The following is a 23852-nucleotide window of genomic DNA, read 5'->3' on the forward strand; positions in this document are numbered from 1 at the left end:
GTGAATATAATTATATAAATTAAATATTTGTGAACTTATGGAATGTCATATTTTCTCAAATGGAGCTATGGTTTTTGTTAAATTGTTGTCATGCCATAAAATGTTTGTTTTCGAGGACTATCTGTTGGACTTTTTGTGTTGGTATTTTAGTTTATGAAGTGTATTATTTGGGCTTTATTTGTGATGAATTTTATGATTAAACATTTATAAAAATTTAGAGTTCCAAATTGGGTGTTATGGCTATATTATCATTATATTTATGTTTTAAATATTAGGTTTTAATTCGGAATATTAATTTATAAGACTTTGTATAAATCTTTTAATTTAAATTCTCTTTTGTAATTAAATTTGTATATTATTATTTTGCCTTTTATTAGACTTTTAATTTAAAAATGTAGGTATAATTATTGGAAATTGTTATATATAGTAAAATAAATCTTTAACTTGATGAATTCGATAATAAAGTTGTAGGTTTTCTATCTAAATATAAATAAAAATTGGAGGATGTTGTAGTCGAGTAGTTTTATAGAAAAGTGGTCCTTCTAAATTTTATTGAAAGATGCATATATAATTGAAACTTAATTGTAAATAAATTATCTAATGTAAATTCAAAGTAATTAATAACTAGAAGTAAAATTATTTCGTTATTAATACATACTCAATTGTTTGCAAATTGTGTTTATATTTTCATATATTAACTTATGAAAATTCTTTAAAGACACCAAATCTCTTGAATTACTAAAATTCTATAAAAAATACTATTGTCCATATTCCTGAAAATTTGTCACTTATTCTCATTTTGTCCGTCCCTAAAAATTTGTCACCTCTTACTTTTACTATCTTTTGTAGTGGATCTCACACTCAACGAACTCATTAACACTCATATTTTATTGACTATAAAACTATTTCATCCATTTCATAGTAGTTAAGTCATTTTATCATTTTGGTACATTACATAGTAGTGAAGTCATTTACCTTTTTAATAGATTTTCAGTGGGATGCCCCAAAAACATGTTAATCGCTTAGAGTGGACGGAGGGAATACTATGTTATCATGATCAAATTTATACAATATTTTTTTACTTTTGTGTTTTTCAAATATATAATGTAAGGATATAAATACATCTAATAAAGTGTTATATACCATATGCTTCATTTATTCAACTGTAACACATATTTTTCTAATGTCTTATTACATTTTCTGAAATGGAAGCATATTTCCAATTTATCCTCTGTCTTATTATATTCATATTCTCCACTCTAACTTTTTATTTAAATATATTTAGCCGTTAATATATCTTTATTATTTAAAAATCATTTGTCCCGTGCATAGCACGGGTGATAACACTAGTTAAAATAAAAAAGAGGGTTGTGTTTTTGTTTTGATTTAAAGCTATAACTTATTCTCTCTAAAAGCTTATCTTTTTCTATTACTCGCAGATGTTGATTGATAATGTCAAGGAATTTTCATTTCAAAAGTATACTATCTTGAAAAACTACACTACGTGGGTGGCTTGGTCTCAGTCCCACGAAAAAAAGTTGTCACCTTTATATAACACTGATAGTTAAGTAATAATTTAACTATATAAAATATTTTGATTAACATTTATAACAAAAATATTTTGAATTTCCAAAAATTATATAGAGTAAATAATTTTGGAATAATCGATGAAAACATTTTGATACTTTGGAGGTGGGAGTATTACTCTAGTCCAGTGCGAGTCAATAAATACTTCGTCATGTCCCGCTAATTGGGTAAAACAAATTAATTAGATGAAGGAATAAAACAAAAAGAAAGATTTTGAAAAAACTTCGAGCAAAAGAGAAAATCTAATAAGCCTGTCAGAGAGTGAGCTGCAAGACCACCCTGGTCCAAGAAAGGAACAAAAGGTATATTAGTTCACAGACGAAAAAAATTCGGGTTTTGTAAATGTTAATAATCGAGTGTCCAACGCCATAATTTCCAAGTAAAAACTGTCGACTGAAATAATGGAATTAATATGATTGGCACAGGAATGAATGGGATACAAAAATAGTTAGCCAACAAATCCTGTTCTCGGGCTATATGGTAAAAAATGAAGTATGGCGACCTAAAATGGAGCTCAGCATTTACAAATACATACAGCCCCCGCCAAGACTAAGACGGGTGCTTGTGAATCGCATCATTGAGAAGCCGGTTCAATAAGCTTTGCTCCTCATCATTGGGATTCATGTTATGCGTTATACTGTACAAGTTTGAAGTTCCTCCAAGCTCGCCTTCTTTAGTAGGCCGTCAAGTGTTTTCTCAACAGCAGCATGACTTTTCCTTTTCCCGTCTTCTTCATCCTCACTCTTCATTCTGCTACTTCCTACATATTGAGATTGCTGAGGGATATGCATTAAAGGCCGCGATCTCCAGTAATCTGAGCACACGCGACTGTGGTCCAGAGCCTGAATTGCCTGCATAAGTAATGGCAGAATCACGCATCATCAGAGAGATAGAGAGAGTGGTGAGTCCAGAATCACAGCAGATTATACTGCATGTTTCAAACTGAAGCACATCATTTATATTCATGCAATCAGAACTAATTTAAGGGCTTGCCTGCACAATTGTTGGAGAAGAAAAGCCAAACATTTCCATTCCATCCACACTCCCTGGAGGCTGCAAAGGGGGAAGGTTTGGTCTTCCCAACTTATGTTGTTTTGCAATCTCCTGATTTACTCTATCCCGAACCAACTCCCAGCATCTGGCAGCCGAAACATGAAAATATACTTCACTAGGAGAATGCTCCTCAGAAACCTACAAGCCCAACAAATTAGAAATGAAATCATATCAACGGGAAATTAAGAAGAGGGGTAGGGGGTGACAAGACAGAAATGTTTTTGAATTTGTAGGAAAGAAATCAGGAGAATGATACGTAATTGATATGCAAGGATAGTTTACCATAGATAGATGTATCAATCAATGTAAATTAGGTTTACCATATATTATGTTGATGTAGCCTATATAAGATGCATAATCCATGTACATTGAGAAGAAAATAAGAATGAAAGATAATACCGATTTCTACATGGTATCAGAGCAGAAAAAACGACCCTAGGCTCAGAAAATTTTCATCATAGCCAAAAACATGTCAGATACAGAGGAGGAGATGAAACCCAATCCAGACGAAACGAAAAGCTTGAGAAACAGCAAAGGCATCACAGTAGCGTTCAAACTGAATGGGAGAAACTACCCGTTATAGTCAAGATTGATCAAGGTGAAGATAGGAGGCCGGGGGGCCTATTCTTACATCCGAAACGAACCTCCAAGCCCCGGGAGCAAGGGGTTTGAGGAGTGGGAGGAAAACGATCTCATAGTGTTCTCTTGGATCGTGGATAACATCGAAAACGACATCATCTCCGATTTCGCGCACCACCAAACATCAAAGGCGTTGTGGGATAGCCTCGTCGTGACATACGAAAACAAGGCATACAAGTATCTTATTTACGATTTGGAAGAAAAAGTAATTGCAATCAGACAAGGAAACTTGGATTTAGAGATCTATTACCGGAGGATTCACGGGCTATGGATCAACATTGATCGCTGCCAGAAGCAGCCCGTAACTTGCTGCGACAAAGGAATCGACCAGTACAAGGTACATTCAAACGAGAAACGCTTGGTCAAGTTCCTGACGGGATTGAATTAGGAATAGGATTCAATAAGGCGAGAGATCCTGAAGGAAGATCCATACCCATCAGTAGAGGCAGCCTACGGGTGGGTGAAGACGGAGGCGGCTCAACGTCGAATCATGCCACCAGCATCCATCACACCCAACTCAGATGCCGACGGCGAAAAAACCAATTCATCATATGGGGAAATCGGCCACGGATTGGCTGCACAGAGCAACCGACCACCGCATCGGAGCAGGCCACCACACCGCACGGATTGGAGTGGGCCACCACAGCGCCCCGCAGCCACCATAGCCACCGGCCGACCAGGGAATCACCGCCCCGACACCTCCAAACTATGGTGCTCCAACTGTGGAAAACAAAAACACACATGGGAAACCTGTTTTAAACGTTTGGGGTATCCGGAGTGGTGGGAAGAGCGGCAAAGGGCAAGGGCAGCGCCGGCACAGGCGAAATTCACCGCTGGAGTGAACGGTGAGGGACAACACCGACAGACGGATGTCGGGAATCAGAGGGAAACAACCTGCGGCGGCTCAGGAAACCGCCAAGAGAGTCAATCCGGTGGCGGTGGCGTACGAGGCACCGGGAACCTCGCAGAATGGACTGGGAGCGGCGCGACGGCGACACAGCAAGGAGGTAAAGGGTTTGGTTTTTAACCAAACCCTAATAAATCATATACCTCATGTTTTAAACCCCCAAAGTATGCAATATTAGAAAACAAACCCCACCATATTAAATACCGCCCCCCCAGATTTGCTGAAATATAAGACTGACCCCAAATACTCCCAGAAATTTCGAATGAACCCCAATACATGTGATTATGTGTCAAAAAACCATTTTGCACCCTTACAAAATATTTTCGCTGCATTTCATGTTGAAACTATGGCTGATACACATACAAAGGGATGGATTTTTATTGTGGGGCAACCGATACGATGACTCCAGAAAAAAATGATTTTATTGATCTAAGTTGTGAAGTTGATAAATCCTATATTAGAACTGCCAATGGGGAACTGATTACAGTTGTAGGGTATGGAACTATTGAGATATCTCTCACTCTTCGTCTTACGAACTGCCTATATGTTCCTACCTTGTCTCAAAGGCTAATGTCTATTAGCCATGTCACCAAGGAATTAAACTGCACACTCCTAATACACCCTAATTTTTGCATCTTGCAGGATATTTAGACGAGGAGGATTCTTGGGCGTGGCACTGAGAAACAAGGACTCTATTACGTGGATGAGATAGCTCAACATGGTAGTGCGATGCTGGCTCACGGGTCCACGAAACAAGAAACTTGGCTTTGGCACCGAAGACTAGGGCACCCCTCCCCTGGTTATTTTAAACTTCTTTATCTGAACCTTTCTATTCCTGCTGATTTTTCTTGTGCAACTTGTGTTTTCGCCAAAAGCCACAGACAGTCTTTTAAGCCTATAAATACTCGAATGAATTCCATGTTTTCCTTAGTACATTCTGATGTATGGGGTCCGACTCCAATTGTGGGTGGAAATGGTTTTCGATATTTTGTGATATTTGTTGATGATTGCACTAGGATGACATGGGTTTATTTCTTGAAACATAAGTCTGAAGTATTTGATAAATTTGTCTCCTTTCTCAAACTTATCCAAACACAGTTCCACACCACTATTAAAATTCTTAGATCTGATAATGGGAGGGAATTTGTGAATAATGCCATAACCCAATTCTGCAAAGAAAAGGGCGTCATCCACCAGACTTCTTGCCCTTATACATCTGAGCAAAATGGGGTAGCCGAAAGGAAAAATAAAACAATCCTAGAAATACCCGAGCCCTAATGATTGAATCCAAAGTCCCAGTTTTTTTGGCCCGAAGCAGTTGCCACTTCTATCTTCCTCATGAACCGTCTCCCTACTAAGATCCTTCGCATGAAAACTCCCATTGACACCTTGTCCAAAATTGCCAAAATCCCCGATTACCTAAACCTCTCACCAAAAGTCTTCGGTTGTACCGTGTACGTCCATATCCCAAAACATGAATGAACCAAATTATCTCCATGTACAACTAAATGTGTCTTCGTATGATATGGGCTAAACCAGAAAGGCTATCGATGTTTTGATCCCCACACCAAAAAGGTCATCACCACCATGAATTGTAATTTTTTGGAAACCGAGTTCTTTTACCAAACTCACCTTAATAGTCAGGGGGAGAGTGATCCAGGTAGTACTATTAACTATCTAAGTTGGGTTGTGCCATCGTCAAGCTCCGATTGAGGATCAAACAAAACCAGTTGTCACTACCGCCGAGCAAGTCTCACCACAAGAGTCATCTCAACCGCTAACTCAAAATTCCCCTCCGACGATATCCGAGGTAATCCCCGACTCAGACCCTTCTTCTATACCTATTTCCAATGACCAAATTGAAACAGAACCTCTAGAGGAGGAAAATGGCATTGACGGAGATACTGTACGGTATATACTTCCACCTCGGAGTACAAGGGGGATACCGCCAAAGAGATACTCCCAGAGAAGATAGGAAAGAAAAGCCGATATGGGGTGGCGAACTTCGTGCAAGGAAATTTGACAAAAATGGCAAGAGCTTTTGCAACTGCGTTGTATGAAGAAGAAGAAACTCCACAGTCGGCCGAAGAAGCAATGAAGCATAAACACTGGAGAGAAGCTATGTTTACTGAAATGAAGGCTTTGATGAAGAATAACACGTGGGTAAAAGGCAAGCTGCCTGAAGGAGGGAAGACTGTTGGGTGCAGATGGGTATTCACGATCAAAAGAAGACCAGATGACACGATAGAGAGATATAAGGCTCGACTCGTGGCGAAAGGATATACTCAGACATATGGCGTGGATTATGCTGAAATATTCTCCCCGGTAGCCAAGATTAATAAGAGTACTATTTTCCATTGCCGCTAACAAGGATTGGCCACTCCATCAGTTTGATGTGACTAATGTCTTCCTCCATGGAGAGTTGCCAAAACCTGTCTTTATGGAACCTCCTCCTGAGTTCACAACAGTATTCCAAGATGGTGAAGTCTGTCAATTGAAGAAGACACTTTACAGAAGTAATGGTTCTGAAGGTTCACAGAAGTAATGAAGAAATATGGGTACACGCAGAGTAATTCAGATCACACTCTGTTTCTCAAGAAGAAAGACGGTAAAATCATGTGTCTTATTATATATGTAGATGACATGATCTTTACAGGAGATGATGAAGAGGAAATTAGCGAGTTGAGAAAGAACTTGTTCAGAGAGTTCGAGATGAAGAATTAGGGACTCCTCAAGTACTTTCTGGAAATAGAGGTACTCCGGTCAAAGAAGGGGATCTTCATAAATAAGAGGAAATACACACTAGACCTATTGGCCGAAATTGGAATGATAGATTGCAAGCCAGCAGATACCCCAATAGTTCAAAATCATGGGTTACAATTGAAGGGAGGAAGACAGACCGATAGGGGGAGATATCAGAGGTTAGTCGGGAAACTGATCTATCTATCCCACACAAGGCCGGACATTGCTTATGCAGTGGGAGTAGTAAGTCAGTTCATGCATGCACCTCAAGAAGAACATTGGGAGACAGCTTTGCGGATAGTTCGATACTTGAAAGGGACGGCTGAACACGGACTTATGTTTGAGAAACATGGTCACATGGAGGTTCAGGTTTCACTGATGCTGATTGGGCCGGCAACCCAAATGACAGAAAATCAACTGCCGGTTATTTTACCTTCGTGGGAGGTAATCTTGTGACATGGAGAAGTAAGAAGCAGAAAGTGGTAGCACTATCTAGTGCAGAGGCAAAATTTTGAGGAATCAAAAGTGGGTTGACGGAGATATTATGGCTAAGGAAACTTATGACAGAGTTGGACCTTCGTCCTACTCAACCATGTAGGTTGTTCTGCGATAACAAGACAGCAATCAGTATATCCGAAAATCCGGTTCAGCATGATCAAACAAAACATGTGGACGTAGATATGCACTTCATCAAGGAGAACATTGAAGCTAAGGTGGTGGAGATGCTGTATGTCAAATCTGAAGACCAATTGGCTGATATTCTGACAAAGGCGGTAAACTCAAAGTCATTCCGAGAAGTACTAGGCAAGTTGAGTATCGGGAATCCCGTTACTTAACTTGAGGGGGGTGTAGGAAAGAAATCAGGAGAATGATACGTAATTGATACGTAATTGATATGCAAGGATAGTTTACCATAGATAGATGTATCAATCAATGTAAATTAGGTTTATCATATATTATGTTGATGTAGCCTATATAAGATGCATAATCCCTGTACATTGAGAAGAAAATAAGAATGAAAGATAATACCGATTTCTACAGAATCTGATCTGATGCACACAATGGACTTCAAAATACATTGAATAAAATCTGATTACCATAAATATAGGTCCTTTTTGTCCTGCATCCAGAATTTGGGAGATGTAGAAGCACATGTTAGATGGATCTGTGACATCTATGTATCTGACTTGACTCCTAAATCCTGCAATAAACCGAGAGACAGTTCATTATGATTCAATAAAAAAATAAAAGCAGCGAGAAAAAACAAGTACTCAGCATTATTTTGACAACACTTAGCCTTTGGGTAAATAGCCCGACTGTCGCACCACAATTTTCCAGCGCACACAGCTCCAAAGTCCAAGGGTTCAACATTGCAAGTAATTCTTCTAACTACCTTTGCAATACGAGGCCCCTTCTGGCGATAATATCTGTCCATGATGTTTGGGGAGCCAGACTGATTACATGACACAGTTAACCTGCTGTCAACTGGTCCTGAATCAACATTTAACTCCACATATTTTTTACTATCTCTATTACATGATTTATCTTCATCAATCTGTCGTAGTTTGTGGTTACCATCTACATTGGCAGTCCCCTTTTCTGGGATATCTCTGCTAGAATCTGTACCGGGCATGAAGTTTTTAAAGAGAGGGCTACTATGAGGACTGGTACCAGACATGTCTCACCTTCTGCACACTCTTCAACTTTTACACCCTCTAAACTAGAACCATTCTTCATGTGCATTGCAGAATGGCCAGCAATGGAGGTTGTTGAGGCTGGTCTGTCAACACAATGACCAGAACTAGTCATATTTTCAGGGCAAACTGGCTTCTGAATTCTTACTGTATGCTTGTCGGATGCTTCCTTATCCACAGAAGGTTCTTTGCTTGGCTCGCCTCCTTCATCAGCAATCAAAAGCACAACCTCGTTACTGCCAGGACATGACAACGGATTTGCTTCATGTTTCTCCGAAGCCAAGTTTTCCTTTGTAGATGGAATCTGGTTTGACGAGGCCTTGTGTTTGGAAGCTAACTGCATAGAGTCTTCTTTCATGCAGTCCAGAGAAAGACTGGATACCTCAGCTTTCTGGGAATATGAGTTTGTTGCCTTCATTTTTTGCAGAGACAATACCATCACAGGTGGCTTTGAATTTGGAGAAGAGTTTGGGCTGCCAACATACTTAGCTCTATCTACTTGACCTTACTGCTCTTTTGAAGATAGAACAGTGACTTGAGAAATCATCTCTTTCACTGTCAATCCTTGAGAGGCATGTGATAATTTATCATTCACCCCAGGTACTTGCTTATTCTCTCTGGAGACATAAGAACTTAGAGCAAGCCTGAGATCAAGTCTTGCCCACCGATATATTGCACTCAGTTTCCCTTCTAGAGCTTCAACCAAGATATTCAATTCGTTGATGTCATAACGGAAAAGGAAAAACTTAGCACCCCATGAACATGAACATAACTGTTTTGCATGGTTCAAGCATGCAAATTTATCAGGTGAACAGTGGTGGCAACCTGCAGCAGATAGATGCAAATCAAACAGGCATACACTGCATTCCCTCTCACTAGTAGCATCAAAAGTGCTCTCCATCTTCAGTGCCGTTGATGATTTACAAAGGAATTCCCTCCTGACCCTCTCTGTCTCAACACGAGCCTAGCCATAATATAAAAACTCCATCAGTTATTTCAAATCATAATATGAATAACAGAAACTAGCCTTCACAAAAACCCTAATTATGAAATTTCATTTCATGATCAGTATCTAAAGAGATAATTCTAGCTAAGAAGAATGCCCATGATGTGGCAAAACCATCTAGAAGGCAATTGGTTACTCCTAGGACCTAGAGAACATTATTGTACAGAAGCAGAGTAACAAGAGCAACGACAACAGTAAACTATACTTAATCCTTTACAATATCAAAACACATTATTTATCTTCAGCAGATTGCAAGAGCCAATGCCACACCATCTCCTCAGCAAAAAAAAAAAAAGAAGAAGAAGTTTGTAAGTTAATATATTTCTCTTTTGGAAATTACACTAGCTAGTTAATTGCAGTCCCTTGACATTTGTAACTTCAGGACATAAAGGGACTGAACAACGAAACTTCCAGTAATATAACAGAGCCATATTAAAAAATTCAAAAATATAATTAGCAAAATAAAATTTCTTCAGTTCTTAGTACGTTTCAATAGTGTTAACTTACAAGTGCAACTCATACCAAACTCCAAAATTTTAAAGTTCGAGCATGCACATAATAGCCAACCGTAACCAAGTGATCGAACAAACCTTCAGCGCTTTAGATAAAATCCCATCCTTTCCACAAGCATCCTTCCATCTTAAATTATTTGCAGTCGACTTCCACATTAAATTATATTCCCAATTTGCTTTCACAGCTTCTCTAGCAGAACCAAGCAAAAGTTTATCATGTGAAATGGACGTTTTTCGGCCTTGCTCACGATAGAGCTCAATAGCATTATGTCCATGAGGCAACCAATCAACAGGAGCTACATTAACTGCTTCAGCGCAATTAAAGCCAGAATTAAATCCAGCATGATATGCTCGAGGGAATGTCAGAACAAATTCCCCAGCATTTTGGACACACCGATAAACAGGCACTCCCTCAGACCTTAGGATTGAGGGGGAAAGCTGAGTGACCTACAAAACAAATTGAATATTAGTTGAACTTAAGTTATTGCATGTCAATACTCATTGTCGAAATATGGTATTGCTACAGAATGAGCAACTCCTTATCAGTTCAAATTTAATTATCAACAAGAAACCCGTCTTTTGAATAACGACAACTGTAGAGTCTTCGTATAACAAATTATTTCCAAAAAATTACTACTACTTTCCAGTTACTGGATTGATTGCCTTTTCAAGACAATTGGATTATAGACCCAAACTTGCCTCAAAACCAAAAATTCAGCCAAATTATATTCTAAAATGTTGTATCCATATTTTAGAAGACCAGTCATTGAGAGTTTAAGTTGGCTGAATTTCCATTTTGAGGGAAATTGCAGCAAACTGAGCTCATGTTAGTAGTGTTAGGGTCTAGCAATATGTTAAAAACCTTCTATAAGTGTTAGTGTTACAAATTGAAATTCATAAGAAAAACAAATTATAGCTAAGTTTGTGATTTCAGAAGCAATCAACCTCAACAAATAAGGAATAGACATAAAAAGACATCTGAACTCCGTGCACAGGAAAACCAGTTGCTCATATTTCACCGGATAAGCAACTTAAACATTGTTGAAGTAAGTGTAAGTAATAATATGGATAAACTCTTACAAAACACTACTTCTTTGTAACATGTAAAAATGTGACGACAGTCTGCTGACTACAACTCAAAACCATAGCTCGGTTCTTAACTCTATATCTTCAAGAGCAATTATAGATCATACCAGCTTTTGAAGCAAGTCCGGCTGCTCATCAAAGAGGCTAGGCAGATGTTTCTTCATGGCTGCCTCCAGTTTTAGGGCATCTGATCCGGGAACACCATACCACAGTTTTGGAGCTCCCCAATGCATGTAATTCAATGAATACAAGTGGTGATCCTCAACATGCTGTTACATATTAACAATGCAAGAGTAAGGAACAGAAGAAGACCAGAATTACCATAGAACATCAACTTTGCACTAATGGCCAACAGGAACTTTGATACAACCAGCGAACAGATTCAGTTTGACCACTAATGCACTAATGGCCCATATAAATTAAAATAACCATTCATTATGCTGAACCTATTTCTAAGCACTGGAAACATTTTAGGCAAGCGTAAGAGCAAATATCTACAATATTGATAATCCAAACTGCCAAAAGTGTCTCTAGAAAGAAGAGAAAAGGGAATCAGTTCTATCATATGAAGCAAATTATGTCTTTATTTTCAAATTCAGTTTTTTGGCTGAGCTTACCCATACAAACAAGTTCTTAGTAAAAGAGTGTAATGTGAACTAAAATGCAAGAGATTAGTATGTTCAACATAGGTAAATTTCTCTGTAAGAAAAACAAATCATAGCGTGATACTCCAGGCTATAAAGAGAAGGCAGTCCTTACCCAACAAAACGATGAAAAACACATCCCTATATACAGCCAAGGAACTAGAACACCAGATATATCACTGCTTTCAAATGAGAGAACAGAACCAGGAAGCCTGGGGAAGTTATTTAAGTTCCATCCCGAGTTAATATACTTGACATCAGAAGCTGAACTAACTTGCTTAGCAGTTTTAGGAAATCCACTGCCAAATACTCCTGTTTCAAGATCAGCTCCATAAAGCACCTAATGAGAAAGCTAAACAATCAGCCTTTCAATTCATGGATTATAAGTTTCACACTCACAAGAAAAACTCTATCTAAAACAGTAAAAGCAGCACAAGAAAATTTATCGAATTACCTCAATTTCCTCAGTCGGTCTCTCCACAATCCGCCAATATTCTCCCTCGATATTATCTACTGAAGGCTGCCAGTCGTGCCCCTGAAGCACTGAGCCATTACCTCCTGAGTCTGAAGCATTGTTACTTTGACGGAAGTACTGAACCTTGAAATCATCGGCATAGTTCTGGAACGCATCCAGGGTAAATTCTGAACCAGGTTCAAAGCCAAACCTATCAGCCTCATGTAGTCCGAATTCATCTGGGATTTTCATTTCCTCACTATTGGTTTCATTATCAAATCCATTTTTCATGCATCTTCTCTTTTTCCTCTTTTTATTATTATTAACTTGTAATATCTTTCTCATTGCATTCCTATTCTGAAGCTTGTCAATCCTTTGGACTCGAGTAGCAAACTTGGACTTCTCCCATATATCTCTCTCCTTTAGGGGACAAGGAGGCTTCCATGAAGGAGGTGGTACTATGCGGCAAATCCCATAGATTTCTGCTTGAGCACGTATACTAGAAATGTACTTTAAGGTGTCCTCAAACTCCTATCAGATAGAAATAATAATTATAATAATGAACTATCATAAGGAAAATAAGTATGAAAGCAAACTGAACGGCATGGTAAATATCAAAATCAACAAGGTGAACATCTAATTACAGTTACTGAGATTTGGAAAATGTGGGTAATAAGAAATTCATGGGACGATAATGACCTCTTCAGAAGGATAAAACACAGGAGCCTCCTCGAGATCGGGCCTGCGAGCTTCTTCTGGATTCCATTTTGCAGTTACCTGTTACAAATTCATGTAAACATGTTTATGTTTGTAGGATGCAAGTTAAAAAGGAAGTTTAAATGTCCAATTAGGTCAAGAATCATACAACTAGAAACATCACCAGCAAATAGTGATAATCTAGTCAATACTTGGAACCACTGCCTGCTAACGCTATAAAATAATAAAAAACTATTTTCATATTCCAACTATATAATCTCTAGATATCAAATCATTCGTCATACTAAAATCATTACCGTTTACAAAAAACAATATAGAACTGCATTTGAAGCAATGAAGCTTAAAAATTGTAGCCGGACATCCCTAGGCCCTAACATTCCTATTACCTAAGCTATTTAGTAAGCTTACTTGTTTAAGGATGATATGAGAGGAAAACTTTTCACATGTGGTAGCACAATAAGTATTCGCATGATTGCATCTCAACTGCTTGTACTTTACATTTCTTTAGAAATGAAATAAATAGGTTTGGAGATACTTGCCTTTTGGCAGTTCTTACAAGATTCACACCCACGACTGTTCCCTTTTGGGAGTTGGTGCCTCAAGACATGCTGCACCTGTAGACAGTATATGGCTTATATTATAGATTCATAGAATAGAAAGTGTATATCTCACATTGAACTAAACTAGATCAACCTGATGAGATTCGTGTTCATCACCAGAACGGTGACTAAACTGGCTGTACTTTATCCCAACCCTACGCCTAACAGACTTCATAGCTTTCGAGTCATCATTACTGTCAAAGTCCACTCTTTGTTGTTCAAAAGCATTGCCAGAGCTTGAGTAACTGCTATCTTGGTTATCCTCTGACCTCTTTAAAGTGAAGGGCACAAGTGACTCAAAACCAGGGGGAATTGAAATCTCCATACTGTCGTCTTTGATGCAAGGTCCAACAAGTTCTGTGCCCATTACCACTGAGAAACAGTGACAAGGTTTAGATGAAAGTCCATTGTTCTCAAAGCTTATAAATTGATGCTACCAAAAAAGAGTAGTGACCAATTTACTTGAAGCTAGTTATCTTAGGGCAAACAGATATTTGATTTCGAAGTTGAATTTATAGAAAAAATCCAAGAGTTGCAAGATAATCAGAAGTAAGATCATAGATGAAATTGAAGCCAATTAACATATCAGCACTTTCCACATTGAGGCATTCGTTCATAGAATCAGTTGTGCACGAGCCATATACACCATGTGGCGCCAGGTATATATCTAAGTATTTATTTAATTATGCATATTGGATAATTTTCTTACATCAATTTTATGTATAGGTGGAAAGGAACAACGCAGATAGGAAATGCTCCTAGACACTCGGTTGAGCATTACCGTGACCAAATATCTCTGATTAGACCTGACCAGGTGAATATTATTTCGGTTTAGACTTCATTTATGAACTTATTATGGAATTAATTTGGCATTTGCATTGCTGTTTTGTAGTTTATCTGGACGCCATACGCACATTGCATACTGTCTGACTACTGCAATGATGTGAATGGATGCTCTTTGTGCGAAACCTACTTGGTATGTTGGGCCTATGTCGAAGCACATGAGCCTGGACGAGTGCGGCGACAGTTCAATCGGTATCAGGATATACTTCAGTATGTAGACAGGATGCCAAGGAACGCCGATCATTTGGGCAAAAATGATCGGCGTGGTAAGAAGGGCAACAATTAGGCAAACACGCATCAGTTCTATATTGGGGAGTGGGACCTGAGGCACGAAAGGTTCCATGCTGCCGAAGATGCCGCACCGATGTCCATGAATATTCCTATGAGCCCGGGGTACATGGCGTGGTATAACAGGATTACCGTACGTACCTGACTCAGCCTGGGGCACGGTCCACTGCTGGGATGAACGAGTCGGCTGCTTCGATGAGACTATTTGTAAGTTTGTTATATTAAACTATATGCTTTCATGTGATATAGATTGTTTCGTATTGATATTTGTATCATTTTTTTGTCTAAGTTGAGGGTTTTCAGCAGGTTTTCCATTTAACTACGGACGACGAAATGGACCCACGAGTACGTCAGATTCGAGAAATTGTTAGGAATGTCCTCGAATATACGAACAACGCTGATGTCATGGAGTACCCCGCTTCTCAACATCAGGATGTGGTCATGCCTTATCAACCAGAAGTAGTTCCACGGCGTCGTGGAGTGCCTGGTGTTCGGACTGGGGGACACGGCTACATAAAGCAGTTTAGGATGTCGCAGCCGCATCCCGATTATATAGCACCAGAGCCGCAGAATCAAGAGCATGACCCACCCCAGTGGTATTCATACCCGGCGCATGAGTCTCAGTCACAGTGGGACCAGGGTCCCCTGTATTCTCCAAGCCAGCCAAAGCCCGATTGGAATCGTCGCCCATATTCACAAAGCCAAGACGTGCCGCAATGGAGTGGGGCCCGAGCGTCGGTCGATTCATTCTTCCAGAATTATCAGATCGTGCCTTTTGTACAAGCTGAAGAAGAGGATGATGATGAAGGAGAAGAAGAAAATGACAACATAGAGGAGGAAAATGAGGAAGAAGACGTTCAGAGCATCCATGTCCAACCTCGACCAGCTGCGGAGGGTTCATCACGCGGCGGGGTTGGGAAGCTCATGAGCAAAGTGTACAAGAGACTGTCAACGAGGAAGAATAAGGAGATTGAACCGTCTAAATACACACCGTCGTCGTATAAGTAGCTCAGGTTCTTTGTTTATTTAAGTATTATTATGGAGAAGAGGAGCTGATTCGGATGATTTTGTTTCCATTTTGCAAGTAGTGAACTTTTTTTAGTAAATTATTTAGAGAAGTGGTTCTGTGAAAGAAAAAAAAATACATAGTAACTTGCCAGATTGATTTTGAAGGCAGATGATAATCTGAGCGAATACAAATGATCAATTTGTCAATTTGTCATCTGAACGAATACAAATGATAATTCAATACTACTTCGGTCCATCTTATTTCAAGCTAAAGAGGCATCAAAATAAGAAATTGAAACTATCACAAAAGATGCACCTTGAGGGATAATTTCATTCAAAGCACAAGTAGCAAAGACGAGCACGAAATAGAAACGAACATCGGATAAATCACAAAATTGCAGTTTGAATTGATCCACCCGGCCGGGTGGATATTTGCAACTGAAAATATCACCCGGTCGGGTGAAATGCCTCTGGACTCTTTATGCTTTAAAATTTTCACCCGGCCGGGTGATTTATTGGTGCAAAACTCACCCGGTCGGGTGTTATGCTCTGGACTCCGCCTTCGTTAAAATTGTCACCCGGGCGGTTTAGGCGATTTTTGATTGGAAAATTCCGGCGAATTCGACCATTTCTCCTCGTATTCCGGTAAGTTTCGTTCAATCCTTCAACATTCCTTCCTTATTTGTTGTTAATTTGCATAGTTTGTTTAGATTTCCCCTAATGTTTGTAAATTATGGTTTATATCAAATTGCTAAATTTTGGCCATTTTTTTTGTTGGGTAGTTAATTGTAATGGATTTTAGTGGGTAAATTCATTCTATTGTATAGTATTGATATGTTTGAGATGCTTGGTGTTGTGATTTTGGTTGTTATTGGATAATAGAGTATAGGTTGAAATGCATCTTTTAATTTAACCTTCTAATTTAGTAGTTATATGTAAATTAGGCCTTATAAATCATGAATTGTATTGAATTGGAGTGAATCAATCATTTGGTTTATGATGTGTTGTTATTTTTACGATGAATTTGAATGTATATGTTATTTGTTTTGTGAATATGTACTTAGATTAGATGGAGACTTCAAGTTCTAGCGGGCAATTATTATATGGACCCGAAGACCCGTCCTTGCTAAATATGCAGAAACATCACATTTCACATAAACTCATGAAAGAGGGCACAACCCAAGTATTTAAGGTCCGAAGGACAGAAAGCAAGACTTGGGACGTCGAAATTCACGAGAATGTTAGATATTGGCTTGACGTCTTTGGTTTCAAAGGCGTGATCGATTGTGGGAAGCCCATGAAGGTGGACAATGAGCTGATCACGGCGTTGATTGAGCGTTGGAGGCCGGAGACGCACACTTTCCATCTACCGATCGGTGAGGCGACGATCACCTTGGAAGATGTGCAAGCCATTTGGGGCTTGAGGGCAGACGGTCGCCTCTTCACAGGGCGTGACTATCATGACAACTTTCCTGATTGGACCAGCAAGTGCCGCGATCTGTTGGGATGGATACCAGATACTTCCACAGAGACAAAGCAAGGCGGTTTGCTGATGACCGCGCTGATCAACCAGACAAGGATGCCTCTGGGTGATGACCTACCTATGTACGTATACATCCAAAGGGCACGTATCCACACCCTAATTTTATTAGGAGGTCTCATTCTACCGGACACCACGGGGTGTAAGGTGTCATTTATGTGGTTGAATGGGCTTGGGGATCCGGAAGATGTGAAGACTATTAGTTGGGGAAGTGCGGCATTGACCTACCTTTATCATTATCTGTGCGAGGCGTCCATGGATAAGAGAAAAGAGTTGGGCGGGCCTATGATCCTTCTGCAGCTATGGGCGTGGGAAAGAATGCCCACATTGAGGCCTGCGTTCATAGGACCAGTTGTGCACGAGCCATATACACCATGTGGCGCCAGGTATATATCTAAATATTTATTAATTAATGCATATTGGGTTATTTTCTTACATAAATTTTATGTATAGGTGGAAAGGAACAACGGTGATAGGAAATGCTCCTAGACACTCGGTTGAGCATTACCGTGACCAAATATCTCTGATTAGACCTGGCCAGGTGAATATTATTTCGGTTTAGACTTCATTTATGAACTTATTATGAAATTAATTTGGCATTTGCATTGCTGTTTTGTAGTTTATCTGGACGCCATACGCACGAGCCCTACTGCCTGACTACTGCAATGATGCAGCTGGATGCTCTCTGTGCGAGACCTACTTGGTATGTTTGGCCTATGTCGAGGCCCATGAGCCTGGACGAGTGCGCTGACAATTCAATCGGTATCAGGATATACCGCAGAATGTAGACAGGATGCTAAGGAACGCCGATCATTTAGGCAAAAATGATCGGCGTGGTAAGAAGGGCAACAACTGGGCAAACACGCATCAGTTCTTCATTGGGGAGTGGGACATGAGGTACGAAAGGTTCCAAGCTGCCGAATACACCGCACCGATGTCCTTGAATATTCCCATGAGCCCGGGTTATATGGCGTGGTATAACAGGATTACCGTGACGTACATGACTCAGCCTGGGGCACTGGCCACTGCTGGGATGAACGAGTCGGCTGCTTCGATGAGACTATTTGTAAGTTTGTTATATTAAACTATATGCTTTCATGTGATATAGATTGTTTCTTATTGATATTTGTATCATATTTTTGTCTAGGTTGAGGGTTTTCAGCGGGTTTTCCATTTAACTACAGAAAACGAAATGGACCCACGGGTGCGCTAGATTCGAGAAATTGTTAGGACTGTCCTTGAATCTACGAACAACGGTGATGTCATGGAGTACCCCGCTTCTCAACATCAGGATGTGGTCATGCCGTACCAAGAAGAAGTAGTTCCACGGCGTCGTGGAGCGCCTGGTGTTCGTACTGGGGAACATGGCTACACAAAGCAGTTTAGGATGTCCCAACCGCATCCCGATTATGTAGCACCAGAGCCGCAGTATCAAGAGCATGACCCACCCCAGTGGTATTCACACCCGGCGCATGAGTCTCAGTCACAGTGGGACCGGCCACTGTATTCTCCAAGCCAGCCTGAGCCCGATTGGAATCGTCGCCCATATTCACAAAGCCATGACGTGCCGCAATGGAGTGGTGCCCGAGCGTCGGTCGATTCATTCTTCCAGAATTATCAGATCATGCCTCTTGTACAAGCTGAAGAAGAGGACGATGATGAAGGAGAAGAAGAAGATGACAACATTGTCGAGGCACATGAGGAAGAAGACGTTGTTCAGAGCATCCATGTCCAACCTCGACCAGCTGCGGAGGGTTCATCACGTGCGGGGTTGGGAAGCTCGTGAGTAAAGTGTACAAGAGACTATCTACGAGGAAGAACAAGGGGATTGAACCGTCTAAATACACTCCGTCGGCGTATAAGTAGCAATTTTTTAGGTACTTTGTTTATTTAAGTTATCATAGCTCTGAATCTTCAATTGGTTAATAATTTCATTAGTTTCTCCATTCCAGGAAGTCAGACTGTGAAGACTGAGGGTAGAATTGTCCTCCAGGAAGAATGAGGGTAGAATTGCTCGAATTTTGTAGGAAAGCACTATTTGATGGAACGGATTGTGTGATTGTTGCATATGATATGATATTTGGATATGTATGTTATGGTTTGTTGCTCAAAGTCATGTTATTTATTTTAATGTTGGTGTATTATTATAATATACGGTAGGACATTTGCCCCAATATTTTTAAGGTTATTGAAAAATCTTAGTTGAAGATTAGTAGATTACATACCCAAAAGAAAGCTTAAAAAAACAAAGAAAAGATATACTATTAATGAATAACTAAATAGAGTATTAATTATATTTTGTAAATATAATTAAAGTTCAAATTGAAAATTCAAAACAATTTTTCGATTGAAAATTCACCGAAAACGCCCGATCGGGCGAAATTAGAAGATGGAATCGCCCGACCGGGCGAACTCTCTGGACTCTACCTGCCTGCAAGTTAGAGACGCATGAGCATTATGCGTCACTACCTAAGACGCATGAGGGTCATGCGTCGTTACCTAAGACGCATGAGGGTCATGCGTCGTTACCTAAGACGCATGAGGGTCATGCGTCTCTAACTTGCAGGCAGGCAGAGTCCAGAGAGTTCGCCCGGTCGGGTGATTCCATCTTCTAATTTCGCCCGATCAGGCGTTTTCGGTGAATTTTCAATCGAACATTCTACTATTATTCAGTGGAGTTGAGAGAAATACATTCCATTTTCCAATAGTCCGAAACACAACCTTTCATTGAAACTAGACAAAAGAAATTAACTAAAGTGCTAGTGACAGATATAACAAACTACATTAACAAACTACATTTCATCATAACACATTTCTTCTCCTGCTAATTCCTCTTCGTCTCCAGCTCCTAAACAAAATAAAAACATACAAAGTTATCTTCTTACTCCATTCATACAAAGGTAAATTAAATATATAAAATCAAAAATTGAGAAGGAAAAATACCTGCACTGCAGATGTCAACAATTTCGTCGGGGAGGATCCTACATAACACGACCGACTATGCAATTTCTACGGTCATGCCCCTCTACGCCGCAATTCCTGCACTTGCGGGGAGCTCTCGGTTCATCTTCCTCGCGGACATCCATTTGATTAGGAATCCTCCTTGTTCTGCCTCGTCCGCGCTTTCGAGGAAGCAACTGCTCAGTGTGATACGCAATTTCCATCCAGGATTTGCTCAATAGTCTTCGTGTCTTGGCGCTTGAAATGAGAAACCATAGTACTGTGCTTCCCATGTAGCTTTGTGGTTGTGTTTATCAATGAGTTCAAACATAGAGTTACCTCGATCTCTGGCAACGGTGCACGCATGGGAACAAGGAACTCTCCACATCTGCCACTTCCCACAACTGCACTTTGAATCCATGAACTCGACGTCTTGTCTATTATTGCCCTTTGCTTGTCCCTTTTCAACGCGTGGACGACTTCGAATTTGGTAATGACCTATTTCTCGGTCAAGTACTGAACAGTAATGCATTTGCCCCTTCGCATCATTCGCATCAAGTTTGTCCCTCGCCCACGGGGTCAACCGACCTTCGGTATGTTGTATTTCTGTCTTTCTATCTGCCCACCATTCCACTGTTCTCCAAAATGTCAGATCAACCAAAGCTCTAATTGGCAGCTCTCTTATACCTCTCAACACGTTGTTGTAGCTCTCTGACATGTTTGTTGAGGGCACCCTCCATCTTAGTTCATCATCGTAACAAAGAGACCAATTCTCTTTTTTGGCTTTGTTGAGCTCGTGTATCGCAACAAGACTTTCCTCCCGTAGTGCACGTCGCCTTCGCATGTACTTGCGTACTTGAGTTGTCACACCCAATGCCCATATCATGCCTTTCGCTTTACCGCCCTTACCCTTAAGTTTTGTCAAGATATTTTTCCTCACATGGATCAAATAAAATTTGTGGTGATTGTGCCTGGATTCCTATAGTGCAGTTCAAGCATGTAGCTTGGCAAATCCCTAAATGACTCCTCCCATCCACCAAACACAATCTCTAAAGCCCTTCTCCGTGCATACCATGCCTTCTTATAACTGATTACCACATGAAATTTGTCATGAACAAAATTTCTTACGGCTGCGGCACTGAACTCGGCGTTTTTTAGCAACTGATGGCGAATACACAAAGCAATCATTGGTGATGAAAAGTTAGCATATCCTCTATCATTACGATGGCCTTCACAACTTTGGCGTTCCCGCCACTTCCTAATCTCCCACATATCATCATGGGCCATGTGTGTAACAGAAACTTCCCATCGGCATTCATTCGCTTTTTCAGCATCGGTCTCGCTAATAATAGCTGTCCCATCTTCTGTCCTCCCTGCTGGATATTTGCACACGGCATGCCACCTTCTTAATTTGCTCTCAACCACCCTAAATTGCCGGTGTTGCCTCAGACTCCACATAGTAATAGCAGTCTTCACATGCAGCTTGCTATCAAATTTTGTTCCCCCATTAATCCGATATGGGTGTTTTTCATCCCAGTACATGGTACTGCGTTCATTACCAACTTCAGGTGCCTCAGAAGGACCACTCGGCAGTTTGCGAAAATAGTTCAACCCAGTGTGCACGTATTCTGGAAGTGGTTGTTCACCTTGCACGACGGGTTTATACACTACCTCCTCATCACTAGAGTCAGCACCCGAATCATCACTTAAAATATCATCGGACGATGATGACGACAATTCTGGATCATCAAGGTCTCCTCGTACAACATGAACATCAGCATGCTCTTCTACAGTCTCTTGAGTATTCAATCCAACATCAGCAGCATCTGCAACATCTGTTTGCTCATTCATACCGCAATCCATGCTCAAAGGTTCAAACCTCGTAGATGATCCAACACCATGATCAACAATTGGTGGGATGAAGGCATTTCCAACAGACGAATACTCAACAAATAATTCAATATGCCGAGTAGAATTTAGAGCCGCATTGAACATAAAAAACACACTTTGATCACTGTCAACCGCAGTACATACATAACTCGTACCGGTACCCAAGAAACAATGCCTCCAAGATATTTCGATGAAGTGTTGGTTTGAATCTATTCTTATCTTAGCACATATCATTGCAACTAATTCAGATAATGAAACACATGAATCCAATACGATGGAAGCTCTCGCACGAGGAGGATCATAACAAATGCCCACTTGAGGAAGTTGATATATTCTACCACCCCAATATAAACTCACGAATACTTGCATGATTTCTGCAAAAATATATATACAAACCAACAACAATTAAACACAATTTTTTTCAATAAACCCTAATATAGTAAGTATACAATAAATTTATCACAAACCCTAATAATATGCAAATAAACAACAAATACGGGAGCAATGTTGAAAGATTGAAAGAAACTTACCTAAATATGAAGGGAATCGCCAAGAAATCGCCAAGGAAATCGCAAGTTTTGTCTTCCTCTCTTTCTCTCGCGTATTCTACCTATTCTGTCTTGGGCACTGATTTAAGCAAGTTAGAGACGCATGACGCTCATGCGTCTCTCCTTAAGACGCATGACGGTCATGCGTCTCTCCCTAAGACGCATGACGGTCATGCGTCTCTCCCTAAGACGCATGACGGTCATGCGTCGTTGGTGAAATTTTAAAAAAAAAGATGACGCATGAGGGAGATGCGTCTTTTTCTAAGACGCATGACCCTCATGCGTCGTTAAAAAATCACGGGAAAAAAATAGAGACGCATGACCCTCATGCGTCTTTATGAAAGACGCATAATTGTCATGCGTCTCATTAAAAGGAGACGCATGAAGGTCATGCGTCTCTCCCAAATCCGGAACAAAAAAAAAGTCCAGTACAAACGGGGAATGATAGTTGTGGTCTAGCACGAAAATAGAAAAAACCCCTTTGTTCTACTATGAGAGCATGTGCCCATTCCCAATTCCTGCTTATCTTTGTAGCATTTAGACCATCCACAATAGGAATAGCCCAGCAATAGCCCAGCAATAGCCCAGCCACTGCCACATCAGCAGCACTAAAAATCCTCCTGCCACATCATCAAAACAAGCAAATAGCCCAGCAATAGCCTAGCCATAGCCCAGCCACATAATATCCACATCACTATTAACAAATATATACAAAATGAAATAATTAACAATCACACAATATGCGAAATTTAATTTACGACACAAAAACGAGAAAATTCACTAATATTAATAAAATTTAAAAAGTACATTAATTAAAAAAAAATTACATAATTAAAAAAAACTAACGGCGGTCAATCCTCCGTGCCCATAACTCTTCAATTAAATCCTTTTGGAGTCGAATATGAGCCGCCGTTTGGCGCATGTCGGCATGTGCTTGTAAGAGGTCGGCTTCATCGTTAGGTACCCCACTCCGTACGTTGGGGGCGGCCACGCCGTGGCTTGGACCGGCTTCATTTTCGTCGTTGACCCAATTGGTCAGTTCGCCACATTCATCTTCGACAATCATGTTGTGCATGATAATACATGCGTACATGATGTCAGCAATGCATTGGACATCCCACATACGCGTTGGACCCTTAATTGCCCCCCATCGAG

General features: G+C 40.2%; 2 protein-coding genes and 1 pseudogene across 2 annotated transcripts; 2 read left to right on the forward strand and 1 right to left on the reverse strand.

Annotated features, from left to right (window-relative positions):
- Positions 1-1959: 1959 nt before the first annotated feature.
- On the reverse strand, positions 1960-14007 carry LOC121792382 (annotated as a pseudogene).
- A 185-nt stretch (positions 14008-14192) lies between these two features.
- On the forward strand, positions 14193-14741 carry LOC121778984. Its single transcript, XM_042176351.1, has 4 exons — positions 14193-14299; positions 14367-14454; positions 14533-14616; positions 14706-14741. The coding sequence occupies exons 1-4, from the start codon at positions 14202-14204 to the stop codon at positions 14739-14741; spliced, it is 306 nt and encodes a 101-aa protein (XP_042032285.1). The 5' UTR covers positions 14193-14201.
- A 2734-nt stretch (positions 14742-17475) lies between these two features.
- LOC121778994 (serine/threonine-protein phosphatase 7 long form homolog) lies at positions 17476-18532 on the forward strand. Its single transcript, XM_042176359.1, has 5 exons — positions 17476-17705; positions 17773-17860; positions 17939-18037; positions 18089-18385; positions 18467-18532. Exons 1-5 carry the CDS (start codon positions 17476-17478, stop codon positions 18530-18532), a joined length of 780 nt encoding a protein of 259 aa, XP_042032293.1.
- Positions 18533-23852: the final 5320 nt, after the last annotated feature.

This window comes from Salvia splendens, chromosome 2, assembly GCF_004379255.2.
Source record: "Salvia splendens isolate huo1 chromosome 2, SspV2, whole genome shotgun sequence".
NCBI classification, from domain to species: domain Eukaryota; kingdom Viridiplantae; phylum Streptophyta; class Magnoliopsida; order Lamiales; family Lamiaceae; genus Salvia; species Salvia splendens.